At 43.0% G+C, this 17,691-nt stretch overlaps 1 protein-coding gene across 2 annotated transcripts in view; it reads left to right on the top strand.

The window, feature by feature from the left end:
• PARL (presenilin associated rhomboid like) overlaps positions 1-16,021 on the top strand; it is a 40,438-nt gene extending 24,417 nt beyond the window's left edge. For both annotated transcript variants that reach the window (XM_038755837.1, XM_038755920.1), the window contains exons 6-10: positions 575-724; positions 1,545-1,615; positions 4,393-4,494; positions 8,713-8,810; positions 15,700-16,021. In XM_038755837.1, coding sequence (XP_038611765.1) covers positions 575-724; positions 1,545-1,615; positions 4,393-4,494; positions 8,713-8,810; positions 15,700-15,811 — 533 coding nt within the window. In that variant the 3' untranslated portion in view covers positions 15,812-16,021. The remainder of the gene's footprint in view (positions 1-574; positions 725-1,544; positions 1,616-4,392; positions 4,495-8,712; positions 8,811-15,699) is intronic.
• The last annotated feature ends 1,670 nt before the right edge of the window (positions 16,022-17,691 follow it).

Here is a 17,691-nt window from a genome sequence, read left to right as displayed (position 1 = left end):
GACACGATCTACAGATTACTTTGGGGAGAAGGAAATTGTTGTTTGCCCATGCAGACAAGGGGAAATTAGCAGAACTATCAAAAAGAATTCCACTTATCAATATGTAGATGTTACTTCACTGTTCTAAAGAGATTTTAGTCATGTTGTCCTGCCTGAAGGCTTAGAGCTGAATAACTTTTTCACCTTCTAACAGTCAGGAACACTGACTCCCAAGCATTGTAAGGAAGCAATCTAGACTAATCCAACACTGCTTAATCTGTATGGCAGTTGATCCAAATATGTTCAGGAGTGTAAAAAATTGACACCCCTTTAGGTCTGCCTGTATCTGCATGCATAAGGCGGGTCAGATTCTTAGAACTAAGGATTTTGGAGACTTTAGAACTCTAGTATAAAACAGGTCAAGGAGTGGCTAACGGGAAGAAAACACAGACTGGTTCATTAAAATGTTTAACGAGGCTGCATTTTTTATTACTGGATTTTGACTAATGAAGAGAGAAGAAAACTACTCTGAAATAGATTCTTCTCCTCATAGGAGTCTAATAATTTCCATAACTTTGTTTTCTTTTTGTCCTAGAAACCCTTTGTTCTCCTATGTTGCTGTCGACATTCAGTCATTTCTCATTGTTTCACATGGCAGCAAACATGTATGTTTTGTGGAGCTTTTCCTCCAGCATAGTGAATATTTTGGGACGGGAGCAGTTCATGGCAGTTTACCTGTCTGCAGGTAATAAGCTTGAGTCATTGGAATTTGTTTAAGGATGGGCCCGATAGGTTCACGAGATGGAAATGGGGTAATGAATATTGGGATGCGATGCCGAACTTCTGCTTGGTCAGTCTCTTGCTAATTTCCTCCATGTTAATGCAGATTGACTGTTTTAGATTTTGTGATGTTTAGTGTGAACTGGAATTAAGATCGGGGTGTGTCATCATTATAGGTTGATTATATTTGATTCTTTTATTAAATGCATGGTGGTGGTCCTGTGGCAGAGTAGGGAAGAAGCTCAGACTCAAGCATCAAACTGAAACATGACAAATCCAGTCAAGTGACGTGAAGCAGCATAGCCTAATGGATAGGACACGAGCCTGGAAGTCAGAAGGACCTGGGTTCTAATCGCAGCTCCGCCAAATGTCTGCTTTGTGACCTTGGGCAAGTCACTTCACTTCTCTCTGCCTCAGTTACATCATCCCCAAACTGGGGATTAAGAGTGTGAGCCCCATATGAGACAGGGACTGTGTCCAACCTGATTAATTTGTATCTACCCCAGCACTTAGAACAGTGCTTGGCACAAAGGAAGCGCTCAACAAGTACCATTATTATGATGATTATTACGTTATGAATGTGGAGCCTTGCGCAGCATAAAACTGAGGACAAATAATTGCCAACAAGCCCACCACTCTATACCTAGAATGGAAGGTGGAACTTTATAGTTTGGCAGTGATCAAGTTAACACAATAGTACTGTCCACTCAGGGTAACATTTTGGGAAGTCAATCTGATTTTGAACCTTATTTTCTCATTGTGATTTTCATCTTTCCTGCTTTCAGGCGTTATTTCCACTTTTGTCAGTTATGTCAGCAAAGTGGTCACAGGAAGATTTGGACCATCTCTGGGAGCGGTAATTATTTCTTTTCTTGTTTGGATTTTAAAATGGAAAACCGAAGCTGACTGAAATTTTCAGAGGCCTCCATTGCCGTTTGTTTCCTTCTGCCACCTCGGTAGTTTCGTACACTGTACTGGGCTGATGTGGCCAGCAGAGCCAAGATGGCACAGAGCAAGCGTGATCTTGGGTAGTCTTTCCCATAATCTCACCCCTTCCATCCAGGATCCCGATCTGGCATTGGTAAACTGCCAGCAAATCCAATGACGTTAACTTCTATTTCCACATAAAAAAAGTTTTGTTCTGATTGTGCTTAGTAAAAAAAAAAAAAAAAAAGAAGTAAAATTGCATACCAGGAAAGTGTAGAATGCAATTTTCGTAACTATTTCAGTGCATGTGCAACTTGCCATTTAATACCTGTATACCTTAGACTCCTCTGTAGACTCTAAGTTCCTTGAAGGCAGGGATCATATCTACCAACCCTTTTGTACTTTTCCAAGCGCCTCGCACCTTCGCATCAAACAAAAACTCCTCTCCATTGGCTTTAAAGCACTTAATCACCTCGCCCCCTCATACTTCACCTCGCTACTCTCCTACTACAACCCAGCCCACACACTTCGTTCCTCTAATGCTAAACTTCTCACAACCTCAGTCTCGTCTGTCTCACCATCAGCCTCTCGCCCAAATCCTACCTGTGGCCTGGAACGCCCTCCCTCCTCATAGCAGACAGATAATTGCTCTCTTCAACATCAAAGTCTTATTGAAGTCACACCTCCTCCAAGCAGCCTCCCCTGACTAAGCCTTCCTCTCCTGCCACTCTCTGATGCATTGCCCTGACTTTCTCCCTTCATTCATCCTCTCTCCCATCCCCACAGCACATATATATAAATCTGTAATTTATTTATTTGTGTATGTATATTGATGTTTTTCTCCCTCTCTAGACTGTGAGCTTGTTGTGGGCAGGGAATGTGCCTGTTATATTGTACTCCCCCCAAGTGCTTAGTACAGTCCTTGCCCAAAGTAAGCACTCAATAAGTAAAATTGAATGACTGAATAGCATAATGCTGTCTGCACACAGTAAGTTCTCAGTAAATACCATTGATTAATTCTAACCTGAATATCTCAAACTCTAACAGATTTGCTGTTGCTTTGTGACCTGAGTGCATTTGATATTTGTCCCACCCTCAGCCTCACAGCACTTATGCAAATGTCTATAAATTATATAATATACGTTACATTGTCCGTCTCCCCCTCTAGATGTAAGCTTGTTCTGGGCGGGGAACATGTCTATCCTGACTCTGTTTTGTATTGTACTCTCCCAAGTGCTTAGTACAGTGCTTTGCACACCGCAAGCACTCAATAAATACTAGGTAGAGATGTTCTGAAGGCAGGAGGATGGGCATGCGAGACTGCAGAGAAGGAGAGAGGTCAGGGCAGAAGAGGCAGATTTGTGAATCATCACCCCATGGGGGTGAGTGAGTTCTTTGAGGTGTAGATGGAGAATAGAAGTGCATCCAGGACTGAGTGAAAGAGACTGTGAAGGAGCAGTCAGTGTGACAGGAGGAGAACCAGGAGCAGTCACCTTGCCCCCTCCTATCTCACCTCGCTACTCTCCTATTACAACCCAGCTCACACACTTCGCTCCTCTAATGCCACCCTTCTCAGGGTACCGTGATCTCGTCTATCTCACTCCTGACATCTTGCCCACATCCTGCCTCTCCCCTGGAATGCCTCCCTTCTTCATATCCAACAGACAGTCACTCTCCCCACCTTCAGAGCCTTATTGAAAGCACATTTCTAAGAGGCTTTCTCCAACTAGGCCCTCATTTCCTCCTCTCCCACTCCCTCCTGCATCGCCTTGACTGGCAGACTTACTCCCTTTATTCATCCCAGCCCCATAGCACTTATGTACATATCTGTAATTTTATTTATTTATATTAATGTCTGCCTCCCCTCTAGACTAAACTCTTGTGGACAGGGAATGTGTCTGTTATATTGTTAGAGTGTACTCTCCCAAGTGCTTGGTACAGTGCTGTGCACAAAGGAAGCACTCAATGCACACGATTGACTGGCTGACAGGACGGTTTCAGTGAAGCCAAGTTTGGATAATGTTTCACGGAGAAGGGGATGGTCCACAGTGTTAAAAGGCAGCTGAGAGGTCAAGGAAGTCTGGGGTGGAGTAGGAACCATAGGATCTGACAAGAAGGTCTGTGGTGACCTTAGAGGGGGCAGTTTCTGTTGTGTGAAGGGAGCGGAACCCAGGTTGGAAGCGTTCCAGGAGAGAAATGGAAGGCTTTAGGAGCAACAAAGCCTTTGTTCTGTAATTTATTATGAGTTGTGGGTTCTAAGGTTTGTTTCTGCCTTTATTTGATCAGAACTTAATTCCCATTGATAATTACAGAATGAATGCCACTATGAATTTCTATCCATCAAATAATTGTGGTTGTCTTTTTTTCTCTGGACAATTTCACTGTTGAGACCATGAAAATTATTGCATGGATTTTCAGTGCTTAACAACTTTTTATTAATTGGTGTCACTAATCATAAAATATTGCAGGTGATTGACTTCATCAGGTATAGAAACTGAATAAATTTTGTAGATACCTTTGCAAATATAATAGGAAGTGAACTCTTTTTGATATTTTTCGTCCTATCTTGCACCAGCATATATTTTTTGCAGGAACACTCTGGGCCTTTTCGAAGACAGGCTGAATAAATGTTTGTGTTATTAAATAGTTCCGTCTGTTCATATAAGGAGGCAGAATTCATGCCATGTTATGTATTCTACTTTACAGTCAGGAGCTATCATGACTGTCCTTGCAGCTGTGTGCACAAAGGTACCTGAAAGCAAGTTGGCCATCATTATTCTTCCAATGTTCACGTTTACCGCAGGAAGCGTAAGTACCTTTGTATAACTGTCACACCTGCAACAGTTTTGCTCTGCTTGTCCTCCCCATTACAGTGTTCACTCCTTAAGGGCAGGACTCACTCTTTGCTGCTTCTATTGTATTCTCCTAGTGCTTACATGCAGTAGCTGCTCAATAAATACTGTTGATGCTGAATCTAATAATATAACAGGGTTAGTGAAGAGCTGCTCCCTTTTGCTTTCCCAACTCCCAATGCACCAAGTTCTTACCTGCATGACACCTTTATTGGGGTGTCATTTGGATTTATTTGGAAAGGTCAAAATCTGTGCCTTTTTTCTTTTTATTAACTCAGTCAATCATATTTATTCATTGATTCATTCATTCAGTTGTATTTATTGAGAGCTTACTGTATGCAGAGCACTGTACTAAGTGCTTGGGAAGTACAAGTTGGCAACATATAGAGACGGTCCCGACCCAACAAAGGGCTCACAGTCTAGAAGGGGGAGACAGACAACAAAACAAAACATGTAGACAGTTGTCAAAATCGTTCAGTTATTTTGTGTTTACCATGTTCCTTGCTTTTTGTTAACCACTGGGGTAATCAGATTGGATACTGTCCTTACCCAACTTGGAACTCATAGTCTAAGGGAGGGGCAGGAATTTTACCCTCGTTTTGCAGATGAGGAAAGGAAACAGGCACAGAGAAGTTGAGTGACTTAATATCCTCTGGACTATAAGATCGTTTTGGGCGGGGAATGTATCGCTCAACTCTGTTATGTCGAACTCTCCCGAGCACTTAGTCGGGTGCTCTGCACACAGTAAGCGCTCAGTAAATAAAACAACAAAACAGAACATGTGGACAGGTGTCAAGTCATCAGAATAAATAGAAGTAAAGCTAGATGCACATCATTAACAAAATAAATAGAACAGTAAATGTGTATTGAGCACTTACTTTGGGTAAAGCACTGTACTGAGTGCATGGGAGAGTACATTCCTTGTCCACAATGAGTTTATGGTCTAGAGGGAATTCAGAACTTTTGTCTAAACATTTCTTGATTCTCCAAAGGATATGTCTTGGTTTATTTCTAAACCATGTGGTCTCACACATGTGGCTCAGTGGAAAGAGTCCGGGCTTGGGAGTCAGAGGTCGCAGGTTCTAATCCCGGCTCTGCCACTTGTCAGCTGTGTGACCTTGGGCAAGTCACTTCACTTCTCTGTGCCTCAGTGACCTCTTCCGTAAAATGGGAGTTAAGACTGTGAGCCCCATGGGGGACAACCTGATTACCTTGTATCTACCCCAGTGCTTAGAACAGTGCTTGGCACATAGTAAGCGCTTAAATGCCATCATTATTATTACTAGTAGTAATGGCCTTTGTGGAGCACCTACTGAATCAATCAGTGGTTATTTATTAAATGCTTACTGATTGTATTACGTGCTTGGGAAGTACAACAAGTACAGTCAATCAATGGTTGTTAAGTGTTTACTGTGAGCCCACTTTTGGGTAGGGACCGTCTCTATATGTTGCCAACTTATACTTCCCAAGCACTTAGTACAGTGCTCTGCACACAGTAAGCGCTCAATAAATACGATTGAATGAACGCAGAGCACTGTACTAAGTTCTTGATCGAGTACAGCATGGCATAGTGGATAGAGCACAGGCTTGGGAGTCAGGAGTTTGGGGTTCTAATCCCAGCTCCACCATGTGTCTGCTATGTGACCTTGGGTAAGTCACTTCACTTCTCTGGGCCTCAGTTACCTTATCAGTAAAATGGGGATTTAGAGTGTGAGCCCTATGTGGGAGAGGGGCTTTGTCCAACCTGACTAATTTACATCTACTCTAGCACTTAAAACAGTGCTTGGCACATAGTAAGCGCTTAACAAGTACCCTGATTATTATTAACAGAGTTGCTTAATCACATTTCCTACCCACAAGGAGGCCCTTTCCCTGCCTTCAAGGAGTTTATACTCTAATGAAGACCTTTCCATCTGAGTGTACACATGCCCACTGAGCACAGATGTTGCTTTGAAAAAACTATGTGGGCACTTTTTTTTTTTTGTACTTTTTCAAAATGTTTTCAAAACAAAAATCCTCTTTTAAAAAGAATAGCGGGGTGGGATTGAATCAACAGGAAAGTTCAGTAAGGTAATCTGTGGATGAAGGGTTGAGAATTTCCTTTTATATTGCAGTAACTGGATAGTGGTTTTTTCCTCTGTATCCAACTAGTGTTTGCATCCGTGTCTCCCTGTTATAAGATTGTATGTGCCCGTGTTCTTGGTCTTTTTGTGTTTCTGACCAGCTTGTGGTTGTATACATCGGTGTTATTTTTTGAACACATGGATTGTGTCGTACCACATCTTGGACAGTAGCCAGAACATCCAATATCCATATAAAGACTTAGTAGATATTTTTGATGAAGATAATATCATTGTTGGATTATCTTCTCCAGTTGAGCAGCTTCCAACTTTTGTTTCTAAGAAGATTTAAAAAGAGCTAAGAATGCATTTAATTTAATTCTGCCCTTTCAAAAAGAAAAATAATGGAGTGATTTGTGCTCACAGCTGTTACTCTTTATTCTGTTCATCAAGCCCAGCTCGTGCAAAGCACGGGAAGTCGTCTGTGGTTGCCCGGTGACTCAGTCTTAGAGGGCGCCGACGACAAACTCATTGGAAATAATAGCGGATGAACATAGGAAAATCCAGTGAACCATAGCAACAAAAAGGCAGCACGTTGCTGCCGGATGGAAGAGTTTTCAGTTTTTTCACTGCTCCCAGCAGGCCTGTTCCTAGTCCAGTAGACGCACCCCTGCCCACATTCTAAATGCTTGAAAAGAGGCTTTCGACTACCCACGCTTAGGTGGGAATGGTGAGGGTGGGCAGTCCAAGGCACCTGAGGTTTATGTTGAAGTACTTCGAGTTGGAAAGCAGGAGGCTTAACCTGGAACATGGCACTTTAGGGTTTTTTTTTCCCTTAAAATTAAAACAAAAAAGCAACACATACAAAACCTCTTATGATGACTTTTTTTTCCGAGAGATTAAGTTTTAAATCTAAATACCTCCGGAACTACAAGTATGTAGAACCGTAGGCCAGGAATGAACCCCAGGCAGGTCCGTGTGGGATCGGGGCTGAGGAGAAAAAGGGTGGGCAGACACAGATCAGAGGTCCTGCTCTTCTCAGCCCTGCCTCAGAATGACCTCGGGAGGAAAATCATTAACCTTCATTTCTCCTTAGCTGGTAGGAAGGCTTTTCTCTGGCCTAGTCTCACACAGCCGGGCTTGAACCAACGTCTGCGTTAACAACAGACACAAAGACGACAGTTTGAATGGGTTGCGGCCGGGCTCACCTGCTCCCTCTCACCCCCTGTTTAGGGTTATGAGGGCTGGGGATGGGGTGGCACAGTGCTGTGGCAGTGCCCGAGGAGGCGTTTCACCTGTCTGTGGCTGAACCATTGCCTCTGTCTGTGTCCTCCCCCTGCCTCTTTTACCCATGCAGAGTGGACTTTGCAGGGCTTGGCGATAGACCTGGGTGAAGTGTACTTCTGACAGGATATCTATCACTGAATGGTATTTATTCAGTGCTTACTGTGTACAGAGCACTGTAATAATAATAGTAATAATGTTGGTATTTGTTAAGCGCTTACTATGTGCCAAGCACTGTTCTAAGCACTGGGGGGATAGAAGGTAATCAGGTTGTCCCATGGAGGGCTCACAGTCTTCATCCCCATTTTACAGATGAGGTAACTGAGGCCCAGAGAAGTGAAGTGACTTGCCCAAGGTCACACAACTGACAAGTGGCGGAGCTGGAATTAGAACCCACGACCTCTGGCTCTCCAGCCTGTGCTCTTTCCACTGAGCCACGCTGCTCTTGGGCGAGTACAATATTACAGACACATAATGTAGATGCATTCCTTGCCCAGGATGAGCTTACAGTCTAGAGGATGAGCTTACAGTGTAGGTTGTGTTTTAGCCCGGATGAGTCATCCCTGTTCTGAGACTTTCTTTTCATCTGTTTTAAGTTTTGCACTGTTACAGCGTGGCTCAGTGGAAAGAGCCCAGGCTTGGAAGTCAGAAGTCATGGGTTCTAATCCCACTTGTCAGCACATAGTAAGCACTTACAAATACCAACATTATTATTATAATTATTTATTCTGGGTTCTGTTGTGAGTATAGAAAGGTCATTTGAATTGCTGCCTCTAAAATGAAGGGGTTCTTACCGGCAAAAATCCCACTTTTGTTCTGTTTCATTTTAGGCGTTGAAAGCCATTATTGCAATGGATACTGCTGGGATGATCCTGGGATGGAAGTTTTTTGATCACGCAGCACATCTTGGGGGAGCGCTCTTTGGGATGTAAGTAGTACGGTATTAAAAAGGAAACTAACGTAAACCCCCCTTCCTCTTCCAGAGTCTTCCAGACCAGTCTGACTCACATAATCAGAGTACCCCCCCCACCCCGCACTTCTGAGGTGGTCCCAGTCTGCCAACTAGCATCCCGACTTCCTTAGTCCACTCTAACTTCTGAGCGAGGTGTTCTCATCAGCCTTCCTATTCCCATTTAAGAGATGAGGTAACCGAGGCCCAGAGAAGCGAGGTGATTTGCCCAAGGTCACACAGCAGATATGTGGCGGAGCAGGGATTCATTAGAACCCAGGTCCTTCTGGCTCCCAGGCCTGGGCTCTATCCATTAAGCAATTCTGCTTCTACAGCACGGAGAATGCCGGAGAATACAGCAAGAGGGAATGTCTAACTTCTTCCTGTCGTCCAGCCCATGTCCCGGAAGGGACCGCCAAACCCAACAAGGTCCGAGTCTGCCGTGACTGCCGGCAAGAGGGAGGAGCCTGACAGCCAGGGAGGGCGGGATAACGGTGACACATGGGCCTCTCTTTTGGTCACCACTAGCAAAAAGGCAGGTGGTTTCCGCGAGTCTGCCGTAGAGCAGAATGGTATGGTGTCCAACCAGTTACAACTGCTGTTGGGTGTCCAATATTAGTAGTGGTACTAAAACTAGTGGGAAGCGGTGTGGCCGAGTGGAAAGAGCAAGGGCTTGGGAGGCAGAGGAACTCAGTCCTAATCCCAGACTGAGCCCCCTCTTTCCTCTCCCCCTCCCCATCCCCCCGTCCTACCTCCTTCCCCTCCCCACAGCACCCGTAGATATGTTTGTACAGATTTATTACTCTATTTATTTTACTTGTACAGATTGACTATTCTATTTATTTTGTTAATGATGTGCATCTAGCTTTACTCTGATCATCATCATCATCAATCGTATGTATTGAGCGCTTACTATGTGCAGAGCACTGTACTAAGCGCTTGGGAAGTACAAATTGGCAACATATAGAGACAGTCCCTACCCAACAGTGGGCTCACAGTCTAAAAGGGGGGAGACAGAGACCAAACATACTAACAAAATAAAATAAATAGAATAGATATGTACAAATAAATTAAATAGAGTAAAAAAATATGTACAAACATATATACATATATACAGGTGCTGTGGGGAAGGGAGGGAGGTAAGATGGGGGGATGGAGAGGGGGACGAGGGGGAGAGGAAGGAAGGGGATGACTCGATGACTCGACTCGACACCTGTCCACATGTTCTGTTTTGTTGTCTGTCTCCCCCTTCTAGCCTGTGAGCCCGTTGTTGGGTAGGGACCGTCTCTATATTTTGCCAACTTGTACTTCCCAAGCGCTTAGTACAGTGCTGTGCACACAGTAAGCACTCAGTAAATACGGTTGAATGAATGAATGAATAATCCCAGCTCTGCCCCTTGTCTACTGTGTGACCTTGGGTAAGCGACTTCACTTCTCTGGCTCTCAGATCCCTCATCTCCTCTTTAGACCAGAGCCCCCCGTGGGACCTGTTTAGTTTGTATCTACCCCAGCACTTAGTACAGTGCCTGGCACATAATGAGCGCTTAACAAATACCACAATTATCATTGTAATGCTAATTAATAATAATAATGTAACCTACGGGGTACAGTGCATTGTACTCAGAGCTTGGGAAATGTGGCTCAGTGGAAAGAGCCCGGGCTTGGGAGTCACAGGTCATGGGTTCAAATCCCCACTCTGCCGCTTGTCAGTTGTGTGACGTAGGGCAGGTCACTTAACTTCTCTGTGCCTCAGTTATCTCATCTGTAAAATGGGGATTAAAATTGTGAGCCCCACATGGGACAACCTGTTCATCTTGTATCCTCCCAAGCGCTTAGAACAGTGCTTTGCACATAGCACTTAACAAATACCAAAATTATTATTATTATTAATGGAAAGATCATGGACCCTGGGAGTCAGAAGACGTGATTCTAATCCCCGCTCCTCCATTTTCTTGCTGTATGACCTCAGTTCTCAGTGTCTCAGTTTCCTTATCTTTTAAATGGGGGTTAAATACCTGTTTTCCCTACCCTTTAGACGGTGAGCCACAGTGGGAACAGGGACTGTGTTTGACCTGATCATCTTGTATCCGTCCCACTGCTTTTTACATGCTTGGCACATACTTAATGCTTAAATGGTACAGTTATTATTATTTTGAGGAGCTTACACTGTAGCAGGGGAGACACATGAAAATTCTTAGAGTAAACAAAATAAATAATTGAATGTATAATCTATTAAGCATAAATATAAATACTTTCTCACGATTTTGGTATATAAGTGCTAGGGCTACGCTAATCATCCAAACAACAAAGGATGTTTTGATGGAAGTAGTGTCTATCTTTCTTGACATTTATCTTAAAAATAACACATTTACCTCCAGACATTCCTATAGTTACCCACTGTCCAGGAATCTACTCATATCTAGACTGTGAGCCCATTGCTGGGTAGGGACTGTCGCTATATGTTGCCAAATTGTTCTTTCCAAGCGCTTAGTACATTGCTCAGCACACAGTAAGTGCTCAATAAATACGATTGAATGAATGAATGTCTTTCTGTAATTGAATTTCATTCATTCAGTCGTATTTATTGAGTGCTTACTGTGTGCAGAGCACTGTACTAAGCGCTTGGGAAGTACAGGTCGGCAACATATAGAGACGGTCCCTACCCAGCAACAGGCTCACAGTCTAGAAGGGGAAGATTTTAAACACTTATTTTGTCCTAGGCACTGTTCTAAGCACTGGGGTAGATGCGAGGTAATCAGGTTGGACATAGTCCATGTCCCACAGAGAATTCACAGTTTTAGTCCCCAGAGAAGCAGCGTGGGCATTGGAGTCAGAAGGCCATGGGTTCTAATCCCAGCTCCACCACTTGTCTGCTGGGTGACCCTAAGCAAGTCACTTTACTTCTCCATGCCTCAGTTACCTCATCTGTAAAATGGGGATTGAGACAAGGTGCCCCACCTAAGACAGGGACTGTGTCTAACCCGATTTGATTGTATCTACCCCAGCACTTAGTACTGTGCCTGGCACATAGTAAGCACTTAACAAGTACCAGTATTGTTATTATTAATGGGGTAAGTGAGGCACAGAGGAGTTATTTATGTGATTTGCCCAAGGTCACAGAACAAGTAAGTGGTGGAGCTGGGATTAGAACCCAGGTTCTTCTGACTCTCGGGCCCATGGTCTAATCACTAGGCCACACTGCTTCTCTTCTTGAATGTTCTAACATCCACGACCCCTCCCACTCCCAACACACACAACTTTTCTCTGTAATAACTCATTGCAAACCTCTCATCCCTAAATCTATTTAAATCCTTCTTATTACATTGGGGATCATGTTTCAGGGCTCTCTTCTTTTAGGCTCTGGAGAATGTGAGTGTTAGGCCTCAAAAGTCTAATAGAGAAGAAACTTGGCCCACTGGTGGATAGAGTAGATAGTGACTTGGGCAAGTCACTTCACTTCTCTGCCTCAGTTCCCTCATCTATAAATGGAGGTTGAGATCGAGAGCCCCATATGGGAGAAGGGACTGTATCCAGTATAATTAGCTTGTATCTACCCTAGCACTTGGTACAGATCATGGCACATAGTAAGCACTTAACAAATACCATAAAAAAAAATAAGAAGTTGAACTCTGGTTCATGTAGCTACTGGAGATTTATTTTAACCCATCTTCTTTTGCTTTTAGTTTGCCTGGACTTTACAAATTGGGCACATTCTTGGCATCTGTAACTTGCGGGCAAGGATTGTGTCTGCTATATTGTTATATTGTACTCTGCCAATCATTTAGTACAGTGCTCTGCACAGTAAGTGCTCGGGAAATCCTTTGATAAGATTCCAGAGTTCTCCCGAGAGGATAGTCAGTAACTGGATTTCTAGTGGTGTCAGTTTAGCAACATGGCCTAAATTCTGACTGCGGTAGAGCCTGAGGTTCGGCTCAGAGTTCCTCCGTACATGGAGTAGTACAGATTCTTTGGCTTTTTTAAACTCAGTAGATTTTTTTAACCGTAGGCTGGGCTCACACTTCTAATGGGAAGCATTCTTTTGAAGTGCTGGGCCCAAAATGTCTTCACATGACTCAGAATGCCTGGAATTATCAATCCAGGGTGTTACTTGCAGGAATAGTGTAAACTCACTTTTAGGCTCTTGATGCTTCCCAAGACCTATTAAGTTTAGTCTTCTTTGTGACTCACTGGGAAAAATTCAAGGATGTCTCTTTATTGAACAGAGGAGGTGAAATGTCCTAGAGAGGAACAGTTCTGCTCTTGCAAGATGTTGGATTAAATAAACCTAAGTGCCTACCAGCCTTTATACTTTCAGTGATAATTCTCAAGCCGTATACTTTCCCTTATGGGCTGTAAAATAAAAATAAACTTTAACACGAGTGGATGAGAAATGGCAGTGATTTGAACACACAGGAGGAACTTGCACTCAAAACTTGAAAAAGAGCTCTGCAGAAACATGGAGGCTTCTAAAAAAAATTTGCCGTTTTCCATAACTTTGCATCACCCCCTCCTTATAGCCGAAGTCATAATTCCAGTATTTCTTAAGCACTTACTAGATTCCACACAAGATAGATATAATATCATTAGATTGGACACCATACCTGTTCCCCGTGGGACTCACAATCTAAAAGGAGATATCATTTTCATTTTACAGATGAAGAAAGGGAGGCCCAAAGAGGTTAAGTAAATTTCCCCCAGGCACCCAGCTGGCTAGTGGCAGGGCTGGATCTACAGCTCCTGATGCTCAGTCTCCTGATGCTCAGTCCTGTGCTCTTTTCTGTTAGGTCAGTTTATACCTGAAATAATCAGACAAAATGCATTTTGTCAAAAAATCCAGAAGATGTACAGGTGTCTTTTTCAACTTGTACAATTAAAGTCATCCCCATTTACTAACCATCTCAGTGATATTCAGCGACGGGTAACTTCCAATTACATTGCTCCCACTTCATTGACTACATTTCATACTCTGTCTCCCCCTTTTAGACTGTGAGCCCACTGTTGGGTAGGGACTGTCTCTATATGTTGCCAACTTGTACTTCCCAAGTGCTTAGTACAGTGCTCTGCACACAGTAAGCGCTCAATAAATACGATTGATTGATTTCATAGATCTCATTACATAGGAGTGGAAATGCTATTTGAATTGGTGACATCATTGAAGTTAGTCAATAAGCTAAAATTTATCCCAGGCATATTCCTACTCACCTTGATGAGAAGCCCACTTTGTCATGGAAGTATGTATTTTTTTTAATGGCATTTGTTAAGTGCTTACTATGTGTGAAGCACTGTTCTAAGTACTGGGGGGGGGGGGGAATACAAGGTGATCAGGTTGTCCCACGTGGGGCTCACAGTCTCAATCCCCATTTTACAGATGAGGTAACTGAGGCTCAGAGAAGTTAAGTGACATGCCCAAAGTCACACAGCTGACAAGTGGCAGAGCCGGGATTAGAACCCATGACCTCTGGCTCCCAAGCCCGTGCTCTTTCCACTGAGCCATGCGTTCTGCTGATCTCTTTCTATTTGTACTTAATTTTTACTAGAGAAACAGCAGGGCGTAGTGGATCGAGCACAGGCCTAGGAAGTTAGAAGGTCATGAGCTCTAATCCCGTCTCCACCACTTGTCTGCTGTGTGACCTTGGGCAGGTCACCTCACTTCTCTGTGCCTCAGTTACCTCATCTGTAAAATGGGGATTGAGACTGTGAGCCCCATGTGGGACAGGGGACTGTGTCCAACCTGATTAGCTTATACCCACCCCAGTGCTTAGCACAGTGCCTTACACATAGTAAACGCTTAACAAGTACCATTATTAGAGAAGCAGCGTGGCACAGTGGAAAGAGCACGGGCTTGGGAGTCAGGGGTCATGGGTTCTAATCCCGGCTCCACCACTTGTCAGCTGTGTGACTTTGGGCAAGTCATTTAACGTCTCTGGGCCTCAGTTACCTCATCTGTAAAAGGGGGATTTAGACTGTGAGCCCCATGTGGGACAACCTGATTACCTTAATAATAATTACAATGATGGTATTTGTTAAGCGCTTACTATGTGCAAAGCACTGTTGTAAGCGCTGGGGAGGTACAAGGTGACCAGGTTGTCCCACAGGGGGCTCACAGTTTTAATCCCCATTTTACAGATGAGGAAACTGAGGCACAGAGAAGTTAAGTGACTTGCCCAAGGTCACACAGCTGACCCAGCACTTAGAACAGTGCTTGGCACGTAGTAAGCACTGAACAAATGCCGTCATTGTTATTGCTATTACATTTTCTTATGCGCATCATCTATTAAACAGCTGACTTTTATTTCTGCAATGCTTATCTTCTGGATTGAAATGATCATTATGCAATTATTGAACTGAAATTAGTCCGTGCCATTTAAAACCTGCAGATTATTATACCCCACTAATAAAACATTAAGCCTGTTTGGAAAAAAAAAAAAAAGGATTGGATTGGTGAAAGGGTTATAAGGGATGGACTTAAATATCTCAATAATACTGAAGCGTGTCTGATGATAGTTCATTGCTTTTAGGTGCATTAAGCGTGTTAGCCCTTGGTTTTTTAAATCAGCTATGTGCTCTGTGTGTATGAGGATTACAGAATCTGAGTTTTGTAGATATGTTTCCATAGAGAACCATTGATCAAATATCTGGTTTTTAATACTGCAGATGTGACTAGCAATAACCACATATATTGTATTCTAAATGTCTTGATGCTTCAGCTAGAAAGTAAAATGAATTTCCAGCTAGGAAGGAGGAAAGCAAATGAGCCCTTTTTTTGTTGTTGTTTTTTAATCCAGAGTTCATTCCCAAAGTATCTTTTATTTCCTTGATATTGGTTGTGCCACATCGTTCACTGACATTTGGCCCTTGGTTTTTCCAGATGGTATGTTACCTTTGGCCATGAGCTCATCTGGAAGAAGAGGGAACCGCTAGTGAAACTCTGGCATGAAATGAGGACTAACAGCCCCAAAAAAGGAGGTGGATCCAAGTGATTTTGATATTAGAAGATATTTGCACATCATTGGAACAGGGCGGGAAAGACATGTAATTAAATGGTTCTAGAGTAATTTCATCTCTTCTATTGCCCAACAGCTATGCTAGGATCTGTAGTTTCTGGGTTTGTAAACTGTATTTTCAAACTATGTTTTCAGTGAAAAGCAAATTATGGAAACCAATAAATGTTGACCTCTTTAGTTTTTAAACTGAAGAAGTGCATCCCATTTGTACGAGTACAGTGAAAGTGCTGATTTCAGTGATTACTCTGGTCCAGTTCAGATTCGGCTGCGTCATGAACCATTTGGCATCAGCAGGCAAGAGAATCATTATTGTTGCCCACAAAAGATCTATTTAGTGGTCTGATAAGCTCAAATTGTTTAGCTCTTCATCTTCTCATCCCTCTTGGATGTTTTTTTCATTTTTTGAAAGTGTTAAAAGAAACTTCTGGCTTCTTTGCCTTCCTGGCTGGGGCTGACCTGGCTTTGACTTGATTTTTCTTCTTTAAACCGTCGGTAAACTGGGGTCTCCTCTTTTACGGCACCAGCCTTAAAGGAAGACTGAACTGATTTTTACAAGAAAAGAGATGAAACGGAGCCATTTCTTTACAGCATGTATGTACAGGAGAAGGTATGATTTAAAATTAGAATTGATGGCTCAACACTAAGGGAAGGAGGGAGGCAGCATGGATAAATTCAAACTTGGAAAATCTTCAGTGAGAATACGGTAATAGTAATAATAATGCTAGTAATAATAAGTTAAGCGCTTACTATGTGCAAAGCACTGTTCTAAGCGCTGGGGAGGATACAAGGTGATCAGGTTGTCCCATGTGGGGCTCACAGTAGGCAAATGTCCGTGTATTTCAATTGAACCCTAGAATGTTTCAGAAAGATCGGTATTGATGGTAATGTCACTGGCCCTGGTGGATTCTGTTCTTTCCTTTTACAATTGATTTCTTTTTTTTCATAAGTTAAAAAGGGCAGCACAATAATGCAAGCATATACAATGTTCTTGAAAATGTTTTTCGGAAACACTCTTGGAAAGAATCCTTTTTAAACAGGAAGAGAGAGAGGCTAGGAAAAGTTGAGTCCTTAACTGGGTAATGGTACAAAGAGACCCATGGAAGGCTGTGGCAGAGCTGATGTCAAACTACTCCTCAAGCAACTTAGGCCTGCAGGCTAGGCTTATCTGGTCAAAACCATGTAATGTCCGTTCAGATAGATTACTCCTGGTGTGGGAGAAGTTTGCAGCAAAGGATAGAATCCTTGAGTTCTGGAACTACTGCTGGGACTGCTTCTACGGCTTTAAGCAAGTCTGTCATTTTCTTTGGGCTTCATTTTCCCAAGGGGTGTGTGTGCGTATATACACATACTGATTTCATAAAATGCTTTGAGCTCCTCTTTGAAAAAGTCTAAACTGATATAGGGCACAGCTGCCCAGCTCCTTTATTGTGAAGCTACGTTCATTTAAGTACTACGTTCAATTAAGTTCATTTATGTTCATTCCTGTTTAGACTGTGAGCCCACTGTTGGGTAGGGACTGTCTCTATATGTTGCCAACTTGTACTTCCCAAGTGCTTAGTACAGTGCTCTGCACACAGTAAGCAATAAATACGATTTATGATGATTTAAGACAACATGCTAGTGGACCAGACCCTCCTCTGAGCGGGCTTCACTGAAGTATCTTGCATCTGTGGCTGCCCTTAGTACAACCCTTGGCACCTAGTAAGCACTTGGCTGATACCAATCAATCAGATGTATTTATTGAGTGCTTATTTTGTGCAAAGCACTGTACTAAGTGCTCGGGAGATTACTATTTAAAAGAGTTGGTAAGACACTTTCCCTACCCACAATGAGCTTATAGTCTATAGGGGTAGTCA

Source organism: Tachyglossus aculeatus, chromosome 1 (assembly GCF_015852505.1).
Source record: "Tachyglossus aculeatus isolate mTacAcu1 chromosome 1, mTacAcu1.pri, whole genome shotgun sequence".
Taxonomy (NCBI): Eukaryota; Metazoa; Chordata; class Mammalia; order Monotremata; family Tachyglossidae; genus Tachyglossus; species Tachyglossus aculeatus.
The sequence above is the reverse complement of the archived record's forward strand: the minus strand, read 5'-3'. Positions and strand labels throughout refer to the sequence as shown.